The sequence below is a fragment of the Lissotriton vulgaris genome, chromosome 7 (genome assembly GCF_964263255.1).
Source record: "Lissotriton vulgaris chromosome 7, aLisVul1.2, whole genome shotgun sequence".
Lineage (NCBI taxonomy): Eukaryota > Metazoa > Chordata > Amphibia > Caudata > Salamandridae > Lissotriton > Lissotriton vulgaris.
In genome coordinates, this window is record NC_141695.1 from 94,683,714 (window position 1) to 94,707,905 (window position 24,192).

At 45.0% G+C, this 24,192-nt stretch overlaps 1 protein-coding gene across 1 annotated transcript in view; it reads left to right on the forward strand.

The window, feature by feature from the left end:
• The window catches only part of LOC147700898 (killer cell lectin-like receptor subfamily B member 1B allele A), a 157,347-nt gene that overhangs the window by 14,829 nt on the left and 118,326 nt on the right, over nt 1–24,192 (forward strand). The window contains exon 2 of the mRNA XM_086929266.1: nt 22,471–22,569. Coding sequence (XP_086785392.1) covers nt 22,471–22,569 — 99 coding nt within the window. The remainder of the gene's footprint in view (nt 1–22,470; nt 22,570–24,192) is intronic.

Below are 24,192 nucleotides of genomic sequence, written 5' to 3' on the forward strand. Positions count from 1 at the left end.
AGAATATACAGCCTATGCAATCTTCACAACAGCCAGTACAGACCATAGCAGTTCCGCAGCCGCAACCCATTGCCGCAACACAAAACACGACACAACAGATGTACCAGTATGCACAAAATGACTATCCCGATTATCAGCGATACACATGAAACAGCCTAGAGAGGGAAGTTGGCTTGCCTCTTATTGAGGTTCCTGTAGATCAAGAAGGTCCTTATGTACATAGTCAAGTATTAGGGAAAGACAGAAAGTTTTTAATTGATACAGGGGCAAGCAGGACAACTATTAGTCACAACGAGGTTCCAGGGGCACCCCTCTCAGGCTCACAGAATGTTTCCCTTGGATTTTCAGGAAAGCCTATTATTAATGAAGTATCGCAACCACTTCCCCTTGCAGTTGGTCCATTGACACGTACTACAGATTTATTACTAACGAAATCATGTCCAGAAAACTTGTTAGGTATAAAGACATTGAAAGCTCTAGGAGCTGTTATTTGCTGCTCTCCGGAAGGAGTAAGACTGTTTTTACGCGACTTTAAAGGTCACTATGTGTTGAGAGATATTGATCCCAGATTACAGAATGTTCCTGCACATTTATGGGCACAAGGCCCCACTGATGTAGGTTGTATGCACATTACACCATATCGAGTCACACTCAGACCAGGAGTAGTCTTACCTCGAATTCGACAATACAAGTTACCTCCAGATGCTGTAGCGGCTTTACTGAAAATCATTGACGAGCTCATTGCACAAGGAGTGGTTGTAGAAACCGACTCCAATGTATGTAATTCCCCCATCATTCCAGTTCTTAAACGTACTGATCCAAATGCACCTCCTGTTTATCGATTAGTTATCGATTTGCGCGAATTAAATAAATGCATTGTACCACAATACCCCGTGGTTCCAGATATCTCGTCTCTATTGACAGCCATTGATTCCGAAGCAACGTTCTTTACTGTAATTGACCTGAAGAACGCCTTCTTTAGTGTCCCTATTGACCTGGAAAGCCAATACCTTTTCGGATTCTGTTTAAATGGACGAAGCTTCAAATTTGCACGCGCACCTCAAGGATTCACAGAAAGCCCCAGCATCTATAGCCAAGCACTGAAAAGACAACTAGACAGCATACACATGCCTGATAACACTGCCCTGTTACATTACGTCGATGATCTATTGATCACCGCCCGCAACGAACCTGAATGTGAGCAAGCGTCACTGACGGTTTTACATTTCCTGGCTGACAAGGGACACAGGGTGTCCCCTTCGAAGCTGCAATTCTGTGTTCAGCAAGTTATTTACCTTGGGCACTTGCTGTCCAAAGGGGGGAGACAGCTAACACCTGACCGCATTCAGTTAATTGTAAACATGTCACAGCCCAAGACACAAAAGGAGGTACGAGCCTTTATAGGCCTCACTTCTTACTGTAGACAATGGATCCCTCAGTACGCATTTCTAGCAAAGCCACTCATACAGTTGACAACCCAGGAGGCAGCGACATCGACTGCCCTCCCTTGGACCCAGGAACATACACAAGCTTTTGACGACTTAAAGAAAGCCTTATGTCAAGCACCAGTTTTAGCGACACCATGTTACAGCAAGCCTTTTACACTTTTTGTCACAGAACGCGAAGGTACTGCATTGTCAGTGCTGACCCAAGAACAAGCAGGTTCACACAAACCGTGTGCTTATTTTTCTAGTACATTGGATCCAGTAGCCCAGGCTCTGCCTGCGTGCTTGAAATCAGTAGCAGCAACAGCTCTAGCAATCAGACAAAGTGATTCCATAGTGTTAGGACACCAGTTGACAGTGCAAGTCCCACACTCCGTGGAAGTTCTTTGAAACCGAACACAGACCCATCACTTGACTATAGCACGACTGACAGGTTATGAATTGACATTGTTTCAGCCAAACATAGAAATCAGACGTTGCAACACATTAAACCCTGCTACACTTTTGCCATTAAGTGAGACAGATCCATTGGCACATGATTGTATTGAAGTCATTACTATTACGACGAAACCTAGACAAGACTTGACAGACACTCCATTACCAGATCCAGACCTGACACTTTATGTGGATGGTTCATGCATGAGAACAAGTACAGGAGAATTAGTGGCCGCTTATGCAGTCACGACAGAAACTGAAGTCATAGAAACAAATTGTATTGACACCCTGTCAGCTCAAGCAGCAGAGCTCATCGCTCTGACTCAAGCCTGTATTCAAGCTAAAAACAAGAGAGTTAACATATACACAGATTCACGTTATGCATTCGGAGTCGTACACGACTTCGGTGTCCTGTGGCGAGAGAGAGGTTATTTGACTTCTCACGGGGCCAAAATTCAACACGGTCCCCTCATTCAAACTCTGTTAGATGCAATACATCTGCCTACAGCAATATCCATCATGAAGTGCAAGGCACATACAAAAGTCACAGATATCATTTCCCAGGGTAACGACCTGGCAGACCGAACAGCCAAGCATACAGCTCAGACTCAGACTCACGCAACTGACTTGACAAAGACAATAGTCCAGACACCGACACATTGCATGACAGTTAGGGATCCCGCCCTAGATGTAATTGACATACAGACACATGCTACACCAGACGAAATCAAGAAATGGACTGAACTAGGAGGGATCCAGACAGATCAAGGATGGATGACGAAGGGAAAATCTACATGGTTTCTCCCTGACTCTATGGTCCAAGTAATCATTAACACAGTACATAGTCCTGCACATCTAGGAGAAAAAGCCATGTTAGTATTCAAAACATCTGGTTCAATAAACATTTACGAGCAGCAGCCAAACAGAAAGTGCGTACTTGCATGATTTGTTGTCAGTTCAACCCAGGTAAAAGCATTCCCGTAGAGCAAGGTGGATTTCATCCTCCCGATCACCCTTTTGAAGTCCTCCAGATGGATTATATCCAGATGGAACGATGTCGAGGATTCAAATATGTCCTCGTAGTTGTATGTGCACTCTCCCGTTGGACAGAAGCATATCCAGTCCCAGATTACACTGCTCCGACCACTGCCAAGCAGCTGGTTCGTGAATTTTTCCCCAGATATGGTTTGCGCCGCATCATATACTCCGATAACGGTCAGCCATTCTCGTCCGAGTTAATGAAGCAGGTATCTCTCCTGCTCGGCTACCAATGGAAGTTCCACTGTGTCCGGCATCCCGAGGCAGCAGGCCTCGTGGAGCGTCATAATCAGACTCTGAAAATTCGCCTTGCCAAGATCTGTAGAGAGAAAGGAGTCGACTGGATAGTAGCTTTGCCAGTCGCACTCTTTTACATAAGAATGGTCGCACACTCCAGAACAGGGCTATCCCCGTACGAGGTGGTCTTTGGTAGGCCACCGAATATGTGGGGGACGCCTCTGCCTCGAAAGATTACCGATGTTGACTGTATTATGCTGACCGATTACCTTGCCTCCTTGATGTCTGCACTACAATCTTGTCGTTCACAGGTAGCTGCAGCCTTTCCCGACAATACCGAGGTGAAGCCCCATGAAGTGGTTCCGGGAGAATACATCTTCATAAGGAATTTCGACCGAAGAAGTCCACTGGAGCCCCGTTGGCAAGCACCAAGATTAGTACTTCTAACAACAAGGACAGCCGTGAAGGTGGAGGGCCGCAAGGGCTGGCTCCACTCGAGTCATATCAAAAAGTTTCATGGACTGCCTCCAGATTTGAACTCTCAGCCCGGCCCTCCTCCACAGACTGACTCAAAACTCCCCCTGGTCGAGAAAACTTCTTCCCAGGAATACAGACTTAAATTGAGGTCTAGCAAGTCAGACAGTTTAATTGTTTAAGTCCTCCCCTAGGTGAATCGGTTAGACGAGTTTCTGACATGTATCCCCTAGACCCCAATCGAGAGAGAGATAGACAGAAACAGCTCAAGAAACATGAATATTGTAAATCTCTTCGCAGCCATTGCATCGTGACACTATTGATTATGTTTTTTCTAAGTCTTCTGATTATTGCTGCAAGTATACTGTTGCATATCTACTACCCTATTTTCAAGCGTGCACATTCTCCCTTCAATGTCACTGCCGAGCACTCTTTCAGTGAACTGCCCCTGCATGAATTGTCTTACCGACTTGCGCTGCGCAACAACACATTCATTAGTATGTTACATCATTCCCATCAGACCAGCAATGCTACCAATTGTTGGATATGTGGCCGACTCCCTCCCTATCAGAAATACAAGGGAGTTCTGCCCCTCTTCCCGTACCCGTTTACACACAATGGTTCCTGTGGCGCATGGTTTAGTTTAATGAACTCTCTAGATTCCAATTCCGTAGTTTACCAGGGCAACTGGGTATGGGGAAATCTGAACACAGTTCTGCATAAAGTATGTTTCCCTGACAAGGAGGGTCTACCAAAAAGAACAGGAACTGATCTAGAAAATGAAGTATATGGATTAGGTAACTTTACACTTAACCTCATGATTCTGAATGTTGAATCCGAATCCGAACCAATCTTGCCTGCTATGTCCGTACTACCAGTCAAAGGTGAATTATGTGTCAGAAAGAATGGTTCAGTACACTTGGGTCATAGTAAATGTACTACTGTGATCGAATTCAGTCATAAGGGCAAATCTACATTTAAAGCTTCACGTCATTCCTACTTCGTTTGTGGTCATACCGCATATATACGCTTACCTCTAGATTGGGATGGCACCTGTTACATTGCATTCCTTCTGCCACCTGTTTTCCTAGCCCCTCCTGATTATCATAGGAACACCCATCTAGTACACAATAGACCACAGAGAGATCTCCCGATTGTCGACTACACTGAAACGGCATGGGAACAATATACAGACTTCAATAAAGGTTTCTTTCCCTACTTAGGTGCTGTCTTTAATAGTAAACTGATACGTAAATTAACCAGAACCCTCAAAGCAGTAGTGAATGAAACTACTTCCGCCCTAGGTAACTTAACAGAGGAGCAGTCTGCTATGCGGATTGTTGTTCTTCAAAATCGTTTCGTCCTTGACGTCATCCTGGCCGATAGGGGCGGAGCCTGTAGAGTCATCGGGTCGAGCTGCTGTGTTTTCATTCCAGAAAACGCGCCATCAGTATATAGAGCCATCACTCGTCTTCACAAGATTGCAAGTCTGATACACCAGAATCCAGGCACCTGGACTTGGTCCGGTTGGTTCTGGACCACGTTGTCAGCCTGGGGATGGAAAATCCTATCCTTCCTAGGTATTGGCCTTCTCACAGTATTCAGTTGTTGCCTATGTCTGCAATGTGGGCCAGCGATTTGCGGCTTGTGCGCCACATCATGTATTCCTCATTCAAGTCCTCATTCAAAACGCCGTAAGAAGAAAGAAGAGCAAATGATGTTACATGAGCAGATTGATAGATTAATGAGGATTGATATATCATGAAGGGTCCGTAGGGGACAAGGAGGGAATGAGGTAATATGAATTTTATGGTCAGTTGTGTCCCCTATCGTAGACCCCACCGGCTCCATGTACGTGCTTTAAGTACATGTATGTTCCCTCCACTTCCAGCTATGAAGACGCAAATACATTTGCGTCCAACGTTAACATGTCCTCTTTCAGATCCACCATGCATGGGTCAGATATTCCGTTCCTAAGTGTGCCTTGCCAACGTCTTTATATGGTGCACTTTCACGTTTCTAGCTCTGGCGAGTTAGGCCCTGAATTCTGCCATCAAGCCTTTTCCTGCCTTCTGTCTCTGAAAGTCGCAGTCTGCTGCTTCCTGACCCTTGACTTACTCCCTGCGCGGCGAGCTGTGCCTGGCTCGGCCTGCATTGCCTGCCAAGACTGTATTCAACCTTCAAGTTATCTGCTCCGCTCCTCGAAAATACATTCCTGTCTAGCAGTTTAGGAAAACATCCTTCCCAGCTGCAGAGCAAAGGGCCCGGCCTCACTGTCTCCATGCAAGTAATTCATAGCTTCCGTTACCATGGTAGGCCCATGGCCCCTCACATCTCATGTAGACACGTAGGCGCATATGCACACACTAGCAGTCAGTATAGAATAGCATCTGCCCGAGAGACCTTTCCTTCTAGATAATACAGTTCCTCAAACACAAGATATTAGATATGATTTGGGATTAGGTTGTTCTGACACCCCAGACTTCTGTCTCCTCATGTAGGGATAAATGTCAAGTCCCCTTCACCCTCCAGTTCCACGTCAATCACATGTCATGCTGCTGCGCGCGCATCTCTGCCACATATTTCTGCTGACACTGCAGGATTCTCTTATGGATCCACCCACTTGTGATACGTTTCATGTGACGTTGTCTAGCACACACCTCCGTGTACGCCTTCATGCACGCCTTCTGTTACGTACATATGTCCTTATCTCGTTTCTCCCAGCTGTTACGCCTCCTGCATATGTCTTTACTGTAATGCATTGACTATATATATGATAACCTGTCAATAAAGTATTGTCTATCCCTTCCTGAACCTTTGTGGTGATGGAACCCGATTGCCTGGTTCGAACCAATTCCTTTTTAAGGAATAAAACCCCTTTTAAAACCTCAAATACCACGGATTCTGTCTCTTATTTTTGACTGAGTTATACTTATTGAACTTTACCGCATAAATTAAGTATAGGTAATTTAAATTTACCACAGTATGGTGGTATCTGAAGCGGTATATCTTGGTTCTCCGCTTATGGATCACGTGTGTGCATAATCATTAGGTCTATTTTAGGTTATGCAGCCTCCACCAGGAGGTTCTTACCCAAGGTTGACGCAGTAGTGAGCCAGTGATAAGGGTTCTGTTAAAAAGACACAAAAGCCAGGAATTCCAATTCTTTATTATACCTGGTTTTGGGTCTGAAACACTCTATGATAGTGCATCTTATGGACAGAGTTACGAGTATTAGATGCACTCAGAGTGATAAAAATGGGGGGTTGTGGGTGTTATTTCTAAAAAAAGGTCGACATGTTTCTGCCTCAATGTGCCTGGGTTTAGGACTTACGGGCATTCATCAGGACCATTAGTGAAGAAACGTGAAAAAATATAACTAAGGTGCTCAAAGGTGAAAGAAAAAGGTTTTTTGACCTGTTTCTCTGGATTGGAGGTCTTAAGGTACCTGTAATGAGTAAACACATGGTTTGCGGCAAACATACAGGGAAGGGGGTCAGGAGGGACACACACACCAAGCAGAATACTGCTGCATATATCTATCCATTGATAGATTCATAAACAACTACAAAATGGCAATACTTTAAAAACCGGTTAACAATCATGGCAATGTGAACTCTCTCTCCTTCTCTCCAAACTCATGCAACGGATATTTAGCGTGCTAATCGACAGTGAGTTATCTTATTCAGTGTCGACTTAAAAAGCTGATCCTGTCAATGGCTGTAATTAACAGGTGATTAAGGTGAGCCCTACGGAAGTGCTGGTGTTCAGCGGTCGCGGTGGTGGCTAAAACTGAGTGAGTGATTACAAGTGCTCAGGAAATTTTACCTTGCGCATTTGGTTAACGCGCTCCTGTCGGATCGTAGAGCTCTTGGAAGGGGCTATGGGGTAGAGATATGGGATGGTTAGGATGGGCGTTTTTAAATAGTTGCGGTTTTTGGAGGAGCGTACTTTCGTCACGCTACCTGTTGTGCCCGATACTTGGCTTGCTTCGTGAGTGCGCTGCTCTGCTCTTACTGATCCGGAAACAGTTTGTGGTGTTTCCGGGTCGTTTTTAACAGGCGGAGATTCCGCTGTTGGCAACTCTCTATGGGTCAGTTCCGGTTGTCATGGAGACCAAGAGGAACGCTCTTCGTGTTGTGCTGTGCTCTGTATGTAATACAGGAGTTTGCCTATCGTTGTGCTTAGTTTGCGATGCATGATTGAAAAAGGATTGCTTATTTTCTAGCCAGAGTGAACCAGGGTATATTGTCATTCAGCCCTTTACTGTCAGTTTTGAGCCGGTGTACCCACCTTTCTTCTTTTTCAAAAATAATTTTTTCGCCATTATGGTCTTTGTTTGGCAAGGTTTGAAGGATGACCCATTGTAGATCTAGTACAGTATGACCCTTCCCTAGATAGTGGGTGGCCATCTTAGTTGTGCTCTTTTTGCATTTCACATTTCTCCTATGTTTGCAGAGTCTTTGTTTAGCTCTCCTGCACGTCATTCCGATGTATTTGAGGTTACACGGACATGTGATCATGTAAACCACATGTGTGATGTTACAGTTAGTGTGATTATTCAGAGTCCACTTGAAGTTTGGTAGGAGTTGTAGTTCTTTTGTCGGTTTCGTGAGACTACATACGGAACAGGAGCCACACGGGTAATGTCCCTGTACTTGTGGATTTCCCCACAGATTGGTAAGCTCTCTCGATGTTTTTGGAGGCGGTCTCGTGTGGGCTAGGATGTCTTTTAGATTTCTGCTTCTTTTGTTTGCAAATCTTGGTTTTTGCCAGGTGAGGTTGCCTGATGTCAATATGCGCCAGTTTTTATTAACAATTTTTTTAATGTTATTGGTCATGGGACTGTATTTGGTCACACATGTAAGGACCTCTTCGGGTGGAGTCTTTGGTGTGCATTCGAGGAGTGCGTCTCTGTTCTGATTCCTAGCTTGTTTTTTGCATTTGGCAATGACCTTTTTCGGGTAGTCTCGGGCCTCTAGTTTCTTGCATAGGTCTTCGGCTTGTGATTTATATTCCTTAGTGTCGCTGCAGTTTCGCCGTAACCTAAGGAACTGGCTGTATGGTAAGTTCTCTCGTAGAGGTCGGGGGTGGAAACTGTTAAAAGACAGGAGACTGTTTTTTTGCTGTGGTTTTGAAAAAGGTACTTGTTTGGAGAGTGTTAGCTTCAGCGTAGATTGTTACATCCAAGAAGTCGATGCTCTTGTTGTCTGCACAGTAAGTGAATTTGAGGCAGTCGTCTTTTTGGTTGAGCCAGGTGTGGAATTCTGATAGCTTCTCCTGGTCTCCCTTCCAGATGACAAAGATGTCATCAATGTATCGTTTCCAGAACAAGATACATTGATGATAGGGGTTGTTGGTTTCATTCAGGATGTATGTGTCCTCAAAAGTGCTCACGTACAGACCGGCCACGCTCGGGGCAAAAGTACTGCCCATCAAGGTACCGTGGCATTGTAGGTATAGCTTGTCTTTGTACTGAAAAAAGTTCTCCATGAGTGCCATTTATTTATTTACGAATTTTGTAAATCGCGCGGCTACCCCCAATGGGGGTGTCCCGGCGCTAGAACTGTCAGCAGGAGGTGAAGGCGCAATCTAGATAGATGAAAATAACCACGTTTTCAGGCGTCTGCGGAACAGAGATTCGGATGGGGCAAATCTGAGGTCGATCGGTAAGCAGTTCCAATGTTTGGCAGCAAGAACAGCAAAGGCTCTGCCACCAGTTCTTGTGCGACGGAATCTTGGCACAAGCATGAGACGAAGGTTGTTAGAGCGAAGGTCTCTGACAGAGTGGGACAATCTCAATCTCTTTTTTAAATAATCTTGGCCGGTTCCGTTCAAAGCTCGAAAAGCAAGTGTAAGCGTTTTGAATTTAATACGGTTGGCTATAGGGAGCCAATGGAGTTCTTTGCGAAACGCTGATATAGGGTGTCTGTATGGGATATTGCCAATCAGTCTTGCTGCAGCATTTTGAACTACTTGCAAGCGTTCAATTTGATATAGAGGGGCCCCAGCATATAGACTGTTGGCATAATCCAGGTGGGAGGTAATTAAGGCCTGAGTTACTGTTCTGCGTGCCTCCATTGGCAAAAATAGAAAGATCTTTCTCATCATTTTTAATTTACCAAAGCAGGCCGCAGTAACCTTGTTGATTTGAGGGCTGCAGGAGAGTGTATCATTAAATATGAACCCCAAATTGCGGGCAGAGTGAACCGGGGTGGGGGGGGGGGGGGGGTTGAGTACCGTTGGCCACCATAATGAAGGTGGAATGGTCATTTTTTGATTAAAGAACAAGACCTCCGTCTTGTCGGTATTAAGTCGCAGGTGGTTCGAGGACATCCAAGAGCAGATTTCGCCAAGACAATGGCGGAAACTAGAGAGGCTGGAGTCAGAGTGATCTCTAAAAGAAAATATCAGCTGTGTATCATCAGCATAAGAGATCACTCTGACTCCGCATGCCTCTACTACCTTGGCCAACGGGGCTAGGTAGACATTGAAAAACAGAGGACTCAACGCTGAGCCTTGTGGGACTCCACGTACAAGAGGTTTGCATCCTGATTTAAACGGTCTGAGCAGAACCCTCTGTAATCGTCCTTGGAGAAAGGAACTGATCCAAGCCAGAGCAGTGCCGCTCAGTCCAATCTGCTCCAGTCGGTCTAGAAGAATTTTGTGGGACACCGTATCGAATGCGGCGGATAGGTCGAGGAGGACCAACATGGCCTCCTCGCCCTTATCCACACATTCTCGCACAGTCTCCGATACCTCTAGCAGTGCGGTCTCCGTACTGAATCCCGTACGGAAGCCGGACTGGGAGTCATGTAGAAGAGAGTTGGTCTCTAGGTATTCTGCCAGTTGTAATTGGACGGCCTTCTCCAAGACCTTCGCGGGTTTCAGAAGGAGAGAAATGGGCCGATAATTACTGAATTGCGTGGGGTCAGCATCAGATTTCTTTAGGATAGGCACCAGCAGTGCTTCCTTCCAGGCAGAGGGGAATTGGCCTAGTTGTAAAGAGGCGTTCCAAATGGAAGTGAGTGGCTCTAACAATAAAGTAGTCAGTTCACTCATGTGGCAGCACTCCAGAACAAAGTGTCTGGGTGTCTTGTAGGACCATGTGGAGTTGAACAAAATGCTTTCGAGAGTCTCCATAGTTTTCTCCTGTGGTAGACTCGTGTATAGGCTTTCGACATCGAATCCTACAAAGAGCATGGTGTTAGGTGAGTATTCGATGTTATGAAGTTGGTTCAGGAGGTCCCTTGTATCCTTAAGGTATGTAGGAGTTTTTTGGACAAGGGGTCTCAGGTATTGATCAGCGAATTGGGAAAGGGGTTCGAGGATAAACCCGATTCCTGACACAATTGGTCGTCCGGGTGGTGGGATACGCCCTTTGTGTGTTTTCGGTAATGAATAGAAGTAAGGGGTTCGTGGTGTGTTGGTCCTGAGGTAGTCCCCCTCCTTTTTGGATATCCAGTTATTGGTCTCTTCTTCTTCTATCATCATTGCGATCGTCCTTTGAAGTCTTGGCATGGGGTCCTGTGCTAGGATTTTGTAGAATTTGTCATCAGCCAATAGATCCATACATTGTCGATCATATCCTGCAGTTGTTAGGAGAACCACTCCTCCGCCTTTATCGGCCGGTTTTATAACTATGTCACTGTCACTTTTTAATGCATTCAGTGCTAGTTGTTCAGATCTAGTGATGTTCTGGAATGGTTTCCGAGTGTCACAAGCTAGTTCATCAATGCCTTTGAAGATCGCCTGTTCGAATGTTAGGATCTCCATTGGGACCTGGGAGTTCAGTGGGCAGAAGGATGACTTCTTCTTTAGTGAAGTATCTCCATCTCTTTGTGGAGGTTTATCTCCTTGGAAGAAAGCTTTCAATTTCAGTTTGCGGCAGAACTCTGCCATTTCACATTTGGTCTTGAATACATCCAGTTTGGGTGTGGGCACATATCCTAAGCCTTTGTTCAGTACACTTCATCTTTGGTAAGGATTCTCTCTGTCAGGTTCACGATAAGGGAGTCGTGGTTGTTCCGGTTTTGGCTTTTGTCACACTCCTTGTTTGTACCTGTCTCGTTTGATCGGACCAGGTGACTCCTCTTCTCCGTGTTCTCTCTGTTGTCCGGCCATTCCCTAAAAAAGGAATCCTTTGTTGGAAATGTTGTCCTCCTTGGTGTTGTAACTGGTGATTCATCATTTGTGGGCCTTGGAAGTAAGAGTTCATCCACCCTTGAAAATGGGGATTGAAAGGTTGAAACGGCATCCCTTGATTGCCCATTTGGAGAAGGGTGGGCGCCATAGGTTACGTCCTCGTCGGTTACCTCTTTTATTCTGTTGGCGGTTCCTGGGGTTATTGAAGTTATCAGCTCCTTGGTCCGAACCGGTGCTGGAAGCACCACTGTCGGATCCATAATTAGAGGCATTATCATAAGTCTTGTAGTCTTTACTGCTGTAAGGATGTACCTTTTCCATCAAGAATTTCTTCAGTTCTTTCGCAAGTTTCTGCAGTTTTGTCTGTACCAAGTATTCATGAGATTCACTCATCTCTTTGTTTATTTCATCTAGTTTCGTCTTGTATAACGTGATATTGACAGTGTTGTTTAATTTGGTTTCTAAAATCTGGATTTTTATTGTTAGTTCATCTGTCAATCTGGTGGCTGTTTTTATAATGAGGACTAAGTAGTCCCTGGTACATTTCCATGATATGGCGGACCAGTCTTTCCTGAAAGCCAGATCTTTGAGAAAGATTCTCGGTGCGGTTGTAACCCAGAGCCCTCTAGGTGCCGTATTTACTCTTAGATATTCTGTCATGATGATGCCGTGCACGGCTGTTCTGACTTGTTCTTTTTTTATTTCGGTTAGTTCGTCCCATTCTGTAGAGTTGGAGAGAGTTTGAGTGAGGTCACTGTTCACAAAAGGTGCCGGTCTGGCAAGTATTTCGTCGATTTCTTCTATGGAGTAGCTTAATCCTAGATTTTCCGCCATTTTTGGTTTTTGGCAGGTCGAGGGATTTGTCTAATCCAACCTTTGTCGAGACTCCCACAGCTGTGCGCTGCTGATAATCTTCTAATCAAGGGTGGGGGAGATGGAATGTTGATCCATTCACTTTCCAAGTTAGTATATACTAATCAAAGGGGAATGGATCACTTGTCCAGCTCAACCTTAGGTATGCAGGAAGGAATGAGGATGTCCCAGAGAAAAAAGACCCTCATGCACGTGATGGGTATGGTGGTATCTGAAGCGGTATATCTTGGTTCTCCGCTTATGGATCACGCGTGTGCATAATCATTAGGTCTATTTTAGGTTATGCAGCCTCCACCAGGAGGTTCTTACCCAAGGTTGACGCAGTAGTGAGCCAGTGATAAGGGTTCTGTTAAAAAGACACAAAAGCCAGGAATTCCGATTCTTTATTATACCTGGTTTTGGGTCTGGTAAACTCTATGATAGTGCATCTTATGGACAGAGTTACGAGTATTAGATGCACTCAGAGTGATAAAAATGGGGGGTTGTGGGTGTTATTTCTAAAAAAAGGTCGACATGTTTCTGCCTCAATGTGCCTGGGTTTAGGACTTACGGGCATTCATCAGGACCATTAGTGAAGAAACATGAAAAAATATAACTAAGGTGCTCAAAGGTGAAAGAAAAAGGTTTTTTGACCTGTTTCTCTGGATTGGAGGTCTTAAGGTACCTGTAATGAGTAAACACATGGTTTGTGGCAAACATACAGGGAGGGGGGTCAGGAGGGACACACACACCAAGCAGAATACTGCTGCATATATCTATCCATTGATAGATTCATAAACAACTACAAAATGGCAATACTTTAAAAACCGGTTAACAATCATGGCAATGTCAACTCTCTCTCCATCTCTCCAAACTCATGCAACCGATATTTAGCGTGCCAATCGACAGTGAGTTAACTTATTCAGTGTCGACTTAAAACGCTGATCCTGTCTATGGCTGTAATTAACAGGTGATTAAGGTGAGCCATACGGAGGTGCTGGTGTTCAGCGGTCGCGGTGGTGGCTCAAACTGAGTGAGTGATTACAAGTGCTCAGGAAATTTTACCTTGCGCATTTGGTTAACGCGCTCCTGTCGGATCGTAGAGCTCTTGGAAGGGACTATGGGGTAGAGATATGGGATGGTTAGGATGGGCGTTTTTAAATACTTGCGGTTTTTGGAGGAGCGTACTTTCGTCACGCTACCTGTTGTGCCCGATCCTTGGCTTGCTTCGTGAGTGCGCTCAAGTAATACCCCACCCTTCTCCAAGCACCTTGAGACCCTCTGGGTATGTAGCGTGCTATATAAATCATTTGAATTGAATTGAATTGAATTGCGCTGCTCTGCTCTTACTGATCCGGAAACAGTTTGTGGTGTTTTCGGGTCGTTTTTAACAGGCGGAGATTCCGCTGTTGGCAACTCTCTATTGGTCAGTTCCAGTTGTCATGGAGACCAAGAGGAACGCTCTTCGTGTTTTGCTGTGCTCTGTATGTAATACAGGGGTTTGCCTATCGTTGTGCTTAGTTTGGGATGCGTGATTGATTAAGGATTGCTTATTTTCTAGCCAGAGTGAGCCAGGGTATATTGTCATTCAGCCCTTCACTGTCAGTTTTGAGCCGGTGTACCCACCTTTGTTCTTTTTCAAAAAGAATTTTTTCGGCATTATGGTCTTTGTTTGGCAAGGTTTCAAGGATGACCCATTGTAGATCTAGTACAGTATGACCCTTCTCTAGATAGTGGGTGGCCATCTTAGTCGTGCTCTTTTTGCATTTCACATTGCTCCTATGTTCGCAGAGTCTTTGTTTAGCTCTCCTGCACGTCATTCCGATGTATTTGATGATGAACTAGCTCGTGACACTCGGAAACCATTCCAGAACATCACTAGATCTGAACAACTAGCACTGAATGCATTAAAAAGTGACAGTGACATAGTTATAAAACCGGCCGATAAAGTCGGAGGAGTGGTTCTCCTAACAACTGCAGGATATGATCGACAATGTATGGATCTACTGGCTGATGACAAATTCTACAAAATCCTAGCACAAGACCCCACGCCAAGACTTCAAAGGACGATCGCAATGATGATAGAAGAAGGAGAGACCAATAACTGAATATCCAAAAAGGAGGGGACTACCTCAGGACCAACACACCATGAACCCCTTGCTTCTATTCATTACCGAAAACACACAAAGGGCGTATCCCACCACCCGGACGACCAATTGTGTCAGGAATCGGGTCCATCCTCGAACTCCTTTCCCAATTCGCCGATCAATACCTGAGACCCTTGTCCAAAAAACTCCTACATACCTTAAGGATAAAAGGGACCTCCTGAACCAACTTCATAACATCGAATACTCACCTAACACCATGCTCTTGGTAGGATTCGATGTCGAAAGCCTATACACAAGTCTACCACAGGAGAAAACTATGGAGACTCTCGAAAGCATTTTGTTCAACTCCACATGGTCCTACAAGACACCCAGACACTTTGTTCTGGAGTGCTGCCGCATGGCACTCATGGAGAACTTTTTTCAGTACAAAGACAAGCTATACCTACAATGCCACGGTACCTCGATAGGCAGTACTTTTGCCCCGAGCGTGGCCGGTCTGTACGTGAGCACTTTTGAGGACACATACATCCTGAATGAAACCAACAACCCCTATCATCAATGTATCTTGTTCTGGAAACGATACATTGATGACATCTTTGTCATCTGGAAGGGAGACCAGGAGAAGCTATCAGAATTCCACACCTGGCTCAACCAAAAAGACGACTGCCTCAAATTCACTTACTGTGCAGACAACAAGAGCATCGACTTCTTGGATGTAACAATCTACGCTGAAGCTAACACTCTCCAAACACGTACCTTTTTCAAAACCACAGCAAAAAAACAGTCTCCTGTCTTTTAACAGTTTCCACCCCTGACCTCTACGAGAGAACTTACCATACAGCCAGTTCCTCAGGTTACGGCGAAACTGCAGCGACACTAAGGAATATAAATCACAAGCCGAAGACCTATGCAAGAAACTAGAGGCCCGAGACTACCCGAAAAAGGTCATTGCCAAATGCAAAAAACGAGCTAGGAATCAGAACAGAGACGCACTCCTCGAATGCACACCAAAGACTCCACCCGAAGAGGTCCTTACATGTGTGACCACATACAGTCCCATGGCCAATAACATTAAAAAAATTGTTAATAAAAACTGGCGCATATTGACATCAGGCAACCTCACCTGGCAAAAACCAAGATTTGCAAACAAAAGAAGCAGAAATCTAAAAGAAATCCTAGTCCACACGAGACCGCCTCCAAAAACATCGAGAGAGCTTACCAATCTGTGGGGAAACCCACAAGTACAGGGACATTACCCGTGTGGCTCCTGTTCCGTATGTAGTCTCACGAAACCAACAAAAGAACTACAACTCCTACCAAACTTCAAGTGGACTCTGAATAATCACACTAACTGTAACACCACACATGTGGTTTACATGATCACATGTCCGTGCAACCTCAAATACATCGGAATGACGTGCAAGAGAGCTAAACAAAGACTCTGCGAACATAGGAGCAATGTGAAATGCAAAAAGAGCACGACTAAGATGGCCACCCACTATCTAGAGAATGGTCATACTGTACTAGATCTACAATGGGTCATCCTTGAAACCTTGCCAAACAAAGACCATAATGCCGAAAAAATTCTTTTTGAAAAAGAACAAAGGTGGGTACACCGGCTCAAAACTGACAGTAAAGGGCTGAATGACAATATACCCTGGTTCACTCTGGCTAGAAAATAAGCAATCCTTTTTCAATCATGCATCGCAAACTAAGCACAACGATAGGCAAACCCCTGTATTACATACAGAGCACAGCACAACACGAAGAGCGTTCCTCTTGGTCTCCATGACAACTGGAACTGACCCATAGAGAGTTGCCAACAGCGGAATCTCCGCCTGTTAAAAACGACCCGGAAACACCACAAACTGTTTCCGGATCAGTAAGAGCAGAGCAGCGCACTCACGAAGCAAGCCAAGGATCGGGCACAACAGGTAGCGTGACGAAAGTACGCTCCTCCAAAAACTGCAAGTATTTAAAAACGCCCATCCTAACCATCCCATATCTCTACCCCATAGCCCCTTCCAAGAGCTCTACGATCCGACAGGAGCGCGTTAACCAAATGCGCGAGGTAAAATTTCCTGAGCACTTGTAATCACTCACTCAGTTTGAGCCACCACCGCGACCGCTGAACACCAGCACCTCCGTATGGCTCACCTTAATCACCTGTTAATTACAGCCATAGACAGGATCAGCGTTTTAAGTCGACACTGAATAAGATAACTCACTGTCGATTAGCACGCTAAATATCCGTTGCATGAGTTTGGAGAGAAGGAGAGAGAGTTGACATTGCCATGATTGTTAACCGGTTTTAAAATATTGCCATTTTGTAGTTGTTTATGAATCTATCAATGGATAGATATATGCACCAGTATTCTGCTTGGTGTGTGTGTCCCTCCTGACCCCCTTCCCTGTATGTTTGCCGCAAACCATGTGTTTACTCATTACAGGTACCTTAAGACCTCCAATCCAGAGAAACAGGTCAAAAAACCTTTTTCTTTCACCTTTGAGCACCTTAGTTATATTTTTTCACGTTTCTTCACTAATGGTCCTGATGAATGCCCGTAAGTCCTAAACCCAGGCACATTGAGGCAGAAACATGTCGACCTTTTTTTAGAAATAACACCCACAACCCCCCATTTTTATCACTCTGAGTGCATCTAATACTCATAACTCTGTCCATAAGATGCACTATTATAGAGTTTACCAGACCCAAAACCAGGTATATTAAAGAATCGGAAATCCTGGCTTTTGTGTCTTTTTAACAGAACCCTTATCACTGGCTCACTACTGCGTCAACCTTGGGTAAGAACCTCCTGGTGGAGGCTGCATAACCTAAAATAGACCTAATGATTATGCACACACGTGATCCATAAGCGGAGAACCAAGATATACCGCTTCAGATACCACCATACCCATCACGTGCATGAGGGTCTTTTTTCACTGGGACATCCTCATTCCTTCCTGCATACCTAAGGTTGAGCAGGACAAGTGATCCATTCCCCTTTGATTATTATATGCTAACTTGGAAAGTGAATGGATCAACATTCCATCTCCCCCACCCTTGATTAGAAGATAAGAACTGGTCTTGGCAGGTGTTAGTGTTTGGAGATATTCGCGCTTAGCTTGAATATTTCCAACGCTGCGTCTGCCTTGCTAATAGGCGTTAGCGACGTTAGCGACTGCTTTCAGTCACTAACTGGTTGGGTACGCCCACTTTGCATGTCATTAGTGATAAACATCGCTGACATTCAAAGCGGGCCCCATGCCGCTCGCTATCGCCTAAAAGTTGTCGCTAACATCAGTTAGCGACAGCTTGCTAATAGGGCGAAAGAATTATTGCTGCTTAGCGGCCGTTTTCGATTGCCTACCGCCCCCCTTGATAATATGCCCTTTGGAGTTTTACCACAAATGTTTCCAGTGTTATTTAGGGAAATTCTCCAATAAAAAAAAATCACCAGGTCAGTTTGGAAATTTGAACAAGGAGTGAGACGATTTGACTGAAAACCTACTTGTACCTGAGTCAGATTGACAAGCAAACTCAGGACTGAGGGGCCTATTTATAAAAACCACGCAGTGCAGAAAGTCACCTTGCTGTGCTGCGCTGAGTGCAGGGCAAGGGTTGGAATGCCAAATATTTAAGGCAATATAGCGCATTCCTGCCTTTCCCTCTGAGCTGGCACCCTTTTGGCAGGCTAGTGCCTACACAGGTGCCCTTGCACAATGGTGCGTGGGTGCCTGCGTTGCAGACAGAATTGTTTTTGTGCAGGAAGGGACACCTTTCTGCACGAAAAGAATCCTCAGAGGCATTTTCCTCTTTTTATGTCTGCTGCAGAATGTATCATCCAGAAAAAGAGGCAAAATGAAGAGAAAGAAAGATATTTCTTCTCATTGCACCTTCCCTGGGTAGGCAGAGCAGTTTGCCCCATTCCCAGGTCCACCAGTGGTAGTAAATCTCGGAATGTGGTGAAATCAGTGGGTGGATGTGTGGGAACATCCACACTCCACCCCTGGAATGCTTCCCCGGGCCAGAGTAACATAATGCTGGGATTTGCGCTGTGTTGTGTTACTCTAGATTTATCAAGCCACACTGGGACAAGCAAATCTGACTTAGTGGTAGCATGGCGCAAGGGTGACACACCTCATTGATAATTCATTTTTTATGGGTTCTAGGAAAAAACGTGCACTAGATCAATGGAATGAACAAAACACATATCTTGCAGAAGATGGATTATCATATGGACCTCCTGGAACAACATGACACTGAACAAGGAATCTGAGTTTTACGAAAGAAGTTGATAAGAATATATCGGACGCGCACAGCGTGCGCGCCAAAGGCAAGCCCGTCTGCGCCGGTCCCGCGCCTAGCGCCAGAAATCCTGGTCGAGAGGACCCGTACAAAGTAAGCCGTTACACTTATGATCGTGGGACCCTTTGGGCTCTAGGGGTGAAGACAGATGGCCAGGCTGTTCATGTTTGGATATGAGCCGTGACCTGCAGTCTGCACCACAACAATGCCTGAGTTGTAATAAGGTCCTTCCTAAATTTTCCTGGCAGGCCTCCAAGCTCTTCATTAATACAGATAGAGGGAAGGAGAAGGAAGAACAGGCTGTGATAAAATGTCTGCTGTTAAACGCTAGATCATTGGTTAAGCATAGTATTGAACTCGCGGACCTAATACTTGAGACAAAAGCTAAAATAGCGTTCATAACTGAATCTTGTACTGATGCAGGTTCAGGCCCAGACATTGTTAAAGCCACCCCCCCTGATTATAGATGTTCGGTTCAGAACAGAGTGGGAAAAAGAGGTGGCGGACTGGCCATCATCTATCACAACTCAGTGAGAGGGAATTTTCAGCCAGCTGCTATAGATCTTGGAGAAGCATTGGCTTTTAATTTCAACCTGTTGGATCACCAAACCCTCCGAGGATGCCTACTTCACAGACCCACAGGGGCCAAGGCCCCATATTTAGCTGCACTAGGCAATCTGCTAGAAGAAGCAGCCAAGACTTTTACAGTTTTAGGAGATTTTAACTTTCATTTGGACAGCACATCTGACACAGATACGCGAGAACTTCTGGAATGGCTGGAAGGGGTCGAGTTGAGGCAATTGGTGACTGGATCTACACACAAAGCGGGGCATACCCTAGACAGTGTTTTTTCAAACCATCCCAATCTAGTGGTATCGGCTATATGCCCGGTTCCCTGGTCAGATCATGCCGCAGTGTATTTTAACATCACCCTGCCCCCGCACCCCCTTAGACTTAATAAGGTGAGGAACCCAGCTAGGACAATTAGGAAATGGAAAAACATAGAAGGCACGACCCTCAATGACCTGTTAAGAACCTCGATGGTGTCCCTTCCAGGAGACATAGCGGAGGCAGCAACTGCATACACTAATTGGGTAGGTAATGCATGTGTACGATTGGTACCCCCAAAAACTTACCACTCCACCCGCTCAAGACCATCGGCCCCGTGGTTTTCAGAGGAGATCAGGGATCATACAGTCCTTTGTAAGAAACTGGAAAGAAATTGTCGGAAAAATTATTTTGAGGATGATAAAAAAATTGGAGTTGGTAGCTTATAAAGAGAGGAAAGGCAAAACGTGCCTGTTTTACCAAGCGCATCAAGGATGCAAGCAATTCCCCTAAAGAACTCTTCCATACAGTGTCCTTGTTGGCAGCTCCCAAACCGGTGGAGGTACTCCCCAGTCGGGATCTATGTAAGAATTTGGCCAAATTCTTTCAGAACAAGGTGGAGATGATTTTCTACTCCCTGGATGATCAAGTAAAGATCATCCCCCAGGAAACCAACTTAGGGAACATAGAGCTCAATGGGCAAGAAAACAGGCTCACTAACTTTGTCCCGATCTGCGAGGAGGAGGTTAGGCGTCGACTCCAGAAGCTAAAATCGGGCTCTCCCCATGACCACTGCCCAGCCACGATAGCAAAATATGCTGCTTCTCCAATAGCCTCTGTGCTCACCCCACTATTCAATAACATGTTGGAAAAGGGGGAGTTTCCCTCCCGCTGGAAACAGGCATCCATCATGCCCCTCTTAAAAAAACCTAACTTGGATGTGGCCGATTTGAACAACTATCGGCCCATCGCCAGATTTCCGCTGCCGGCCAAGATCATAGAGGGCATATTGAACACTCAGCTGAGCACTTTCTTGGGTGTGGGGCAACATCTTGATCCCTCACAGCATGGATTTTGGGCTGGGCACAGCACAGAATCTGCCTTAATCAAGTCGGCAGAAGATATCAGATCAGTGATGGATGCAGGAGGCAGAGCCGCCCTGATCCTGCTGGATTTGTCCGCGGCCTTTGACACGGTCCACCACGTACTATTGGTGGATCAGTTGAGGGCCTGTGGGGTTCAGGGGGAAGCCATTAAGATTCTGCAGGCTTTGCTCTCCAACAGGAATCAGGAGGTGGCTCTGGGAGATTTCGAATCTGACCCGTTTGTGCTCCCCTGTGGGGTTCCTCAGGGCTCAGCCCTGAGTCCAACCCTTTTTAACGTTTATGTCTCCACGTTGGCCCCTGTCATCAGATCCTTCGGTTTTAATTTAACATCTTATGCAGATGACACGCAGATCATGGTGTCGCTGCTACCGGGGGAGTGGAAGGCACGGCCAACAGGTTTAAGCACTGCATGAGAGCGGTCAGTAGCTGGATGGCAGGGAACAGCCCTAAGCTGAACTCTTCAAAGACCGAAGTTCTACTCTTTGGGGCCAGAGAAAATTGTTGGTCTCCAAGATGGTGGCGAGAGGAAATGGGTTCCACCCCTCCCCATTTGCTAAGGTGAAAAACCTGGGGATCCTGATGGACGAGACACTGTCCTTCAGGCCTCAAGTAAACGCCTTGTCCTCAGCAACTCACTATGTCCTGAAAACAGTACGCAAAGTGTTGCCCCCTTCTCCCGGATGAGCACAGGAAGACACTGGTGACGGGAATAATAATGTCTCGGTTGGATTACTGTAACAGCCTGTTGCTTAATGCTCAACATGGGCTGCATAACAAACTGCAAACCCTGCAAAATGCAGCAGCCCGCCTGATTATGGGTACACCCAAATTTTCCCCGCTCGCCCAGGATCTGGTGAAACTACATTGACTACCGGTGCGCAAAAGAATTACCTTTAAAGCTCTTTGCGTAGTCTTTAAGGCGCTCAAAGGAATAGGCCCCCACTGTATGACCCAGCTCTTCCAATGGTACAAACCAGCAAGAGCCCTCAGGTCAGCCGATCAGGGGCTGATTGTGGTTCCTAGAGTTTCTGCCTGGGAGCAACAAAGCCCTGGAACGCTTTGCCAGTGGGCCTCAGACTGTCCTCAGATTTACTGTTTTTCAGGAGGACCCTGAAAACATGGCTTTTTAAACAGTAAAACTTTCTGGCTAAGTGCAGGGAGTGGTCAGTCAGCGCCAGGACACCGGTTGGTAACAGTGCGCTTTACAAATGTGAAAATAAAAAAATAAATAAATAAATATTTTTTTACATCTCAGTAATACAAGATCCATTGACTTATTTTAAGAGACATGTGACAATATAGCCTTTGCGACCAGCTGGGAGTATAAAGGTAATACAAGTGTGGCAAATTGATGAGTGACCCTAGATCTCTGACTGTAGCTGGTGTTCTCCAGATATGAAGTTTTACTCGTAATTATTTGTAATGATTTAAATTGCGCTGAATTGTGAATTATTAGGATGACTAATGGAATATTTCCTCATTGTATTTTCCAGCTGATGCACAAAGTCCCCGATTCCAGGGACCTGCTCTGTGGATTAATGTCTTACCCAGTGTCCTGCTAGTCCTGGCTGTGGTGGGATTTGGCATTTGGAGTAAGTCAATATTTTCACAGAAATATATTACTGAATGGATTTTTGTTGCTGAATAAACAAATAATATCAGAAATATCCCTCAAGAATATTGAATATTATTATTTCACTTCCCAGGAACAGGAGGTACATTTAAGGTAAACTCAGCTTCACAACCAGCTAGCTTTCTCTTAGTCACCACCAATGCATTATTAATCCATCCTAGAGACTTAAAACACACATGCACACACACACACACACATGCACACACAAGTATATGCATGAACAAACACACATACCTCTTACACCAGCCAATGTTGATCTACATTCTCTATGACTGCCTCTGAGCATAGTTTTACAGAGAAGCATCAAAACAATTGTCCCTTCTGAATCAACTTGTACAAGGCTTGGCATCACCTTTAATAGCAATGCCTATTGAGTAGGTAAAGAGGAAGGCTGACTCTAAACCAAAGGCCTGGTGCAAAAATGACGTCCATACACCCCTGCGGAATGTTGTCAGGGGCCTCTGAGACTCCCATATCTCCCAGAAATCCATAGACCTAAGGGTGAATGGAGCCCTCCTGAAGGAATCATTCATTTGAATGGATGTATGTGACAACAAATAACATCTTCGTTTAGTGTAAATAAAGATCAACACACAATCAGCCGCCATTTTATCCAATCAAGTGTCCAGTGCTGCAGTTGTGAATTGTGCCACAACTCTGGAGACAGCTGTTATTGTTGCACCAGCATCATTTTATAAAGAACAGTTGATTGGAATGATATCCCAAGTGATTGCCAGAGGATTGGTTCATTGTAATCATTAACTCCCATCACCTTTTGTTTGTTTCATGTAATAAGTAAGCATTGGAAAACATCCAATAGTTTTGGCTTTGGCAGGGTGGACAGATGGCTATATGTTTTTTTTTATTTGTAATTGCAGGAATGTGCCAAATCTAAACGTGGACACCATATGCTTCCCTTAAACAATCTCATTTAAAAAAATAATACCTTGATGTGGCTGTTTTACAAGTAATTTATTTTATATATAAACCTTTCACGTATGCCATGCATTTTATTATATCAACAGGTAGCCAAGCTAAAATGTCGCAATGTTACCTTCACACTTAATAACCGTGAAAAGGAAACAGTAAATACATTTCCATCAAAGTGGGTACCCAAAGAACAGGCAAAATAAACAGCCGCTATTTAAAGATAACATGAAAACATAAACGAAAAATCACACATGGAACTAGGTTTTTCACCGAAGAGAAAGGGAATATTTTGAGGCGGAAGTGAATAAGATGCAAAGAGTTTGTGCAGTCAGGCCAAGAGAAAGGCTACAGTAGGTAAAGTTGGCTTTACACACAGTGGTGGCCCGTGCAGGTGAGCGGGGTTGTGCGGGTGGAAGTGACAAATGACAGAATTAGTCAAAATAAAATAAATACATTTTAAAAGCCACTTACCTTGCGCTCGCCACATCGTGCTTACCTGCACGGGCCACCACTGTTCACTTATTGCTCCATGCTGAATGCTGTTGTGTGTGGAAGCAACGTATGAATGACAATTTAACAGACCAATGGATGAAGCCTGCGGCCCAAAAACTCCTTTATTTATGTATATGATGTATATGTTGTTTGGAAAAAC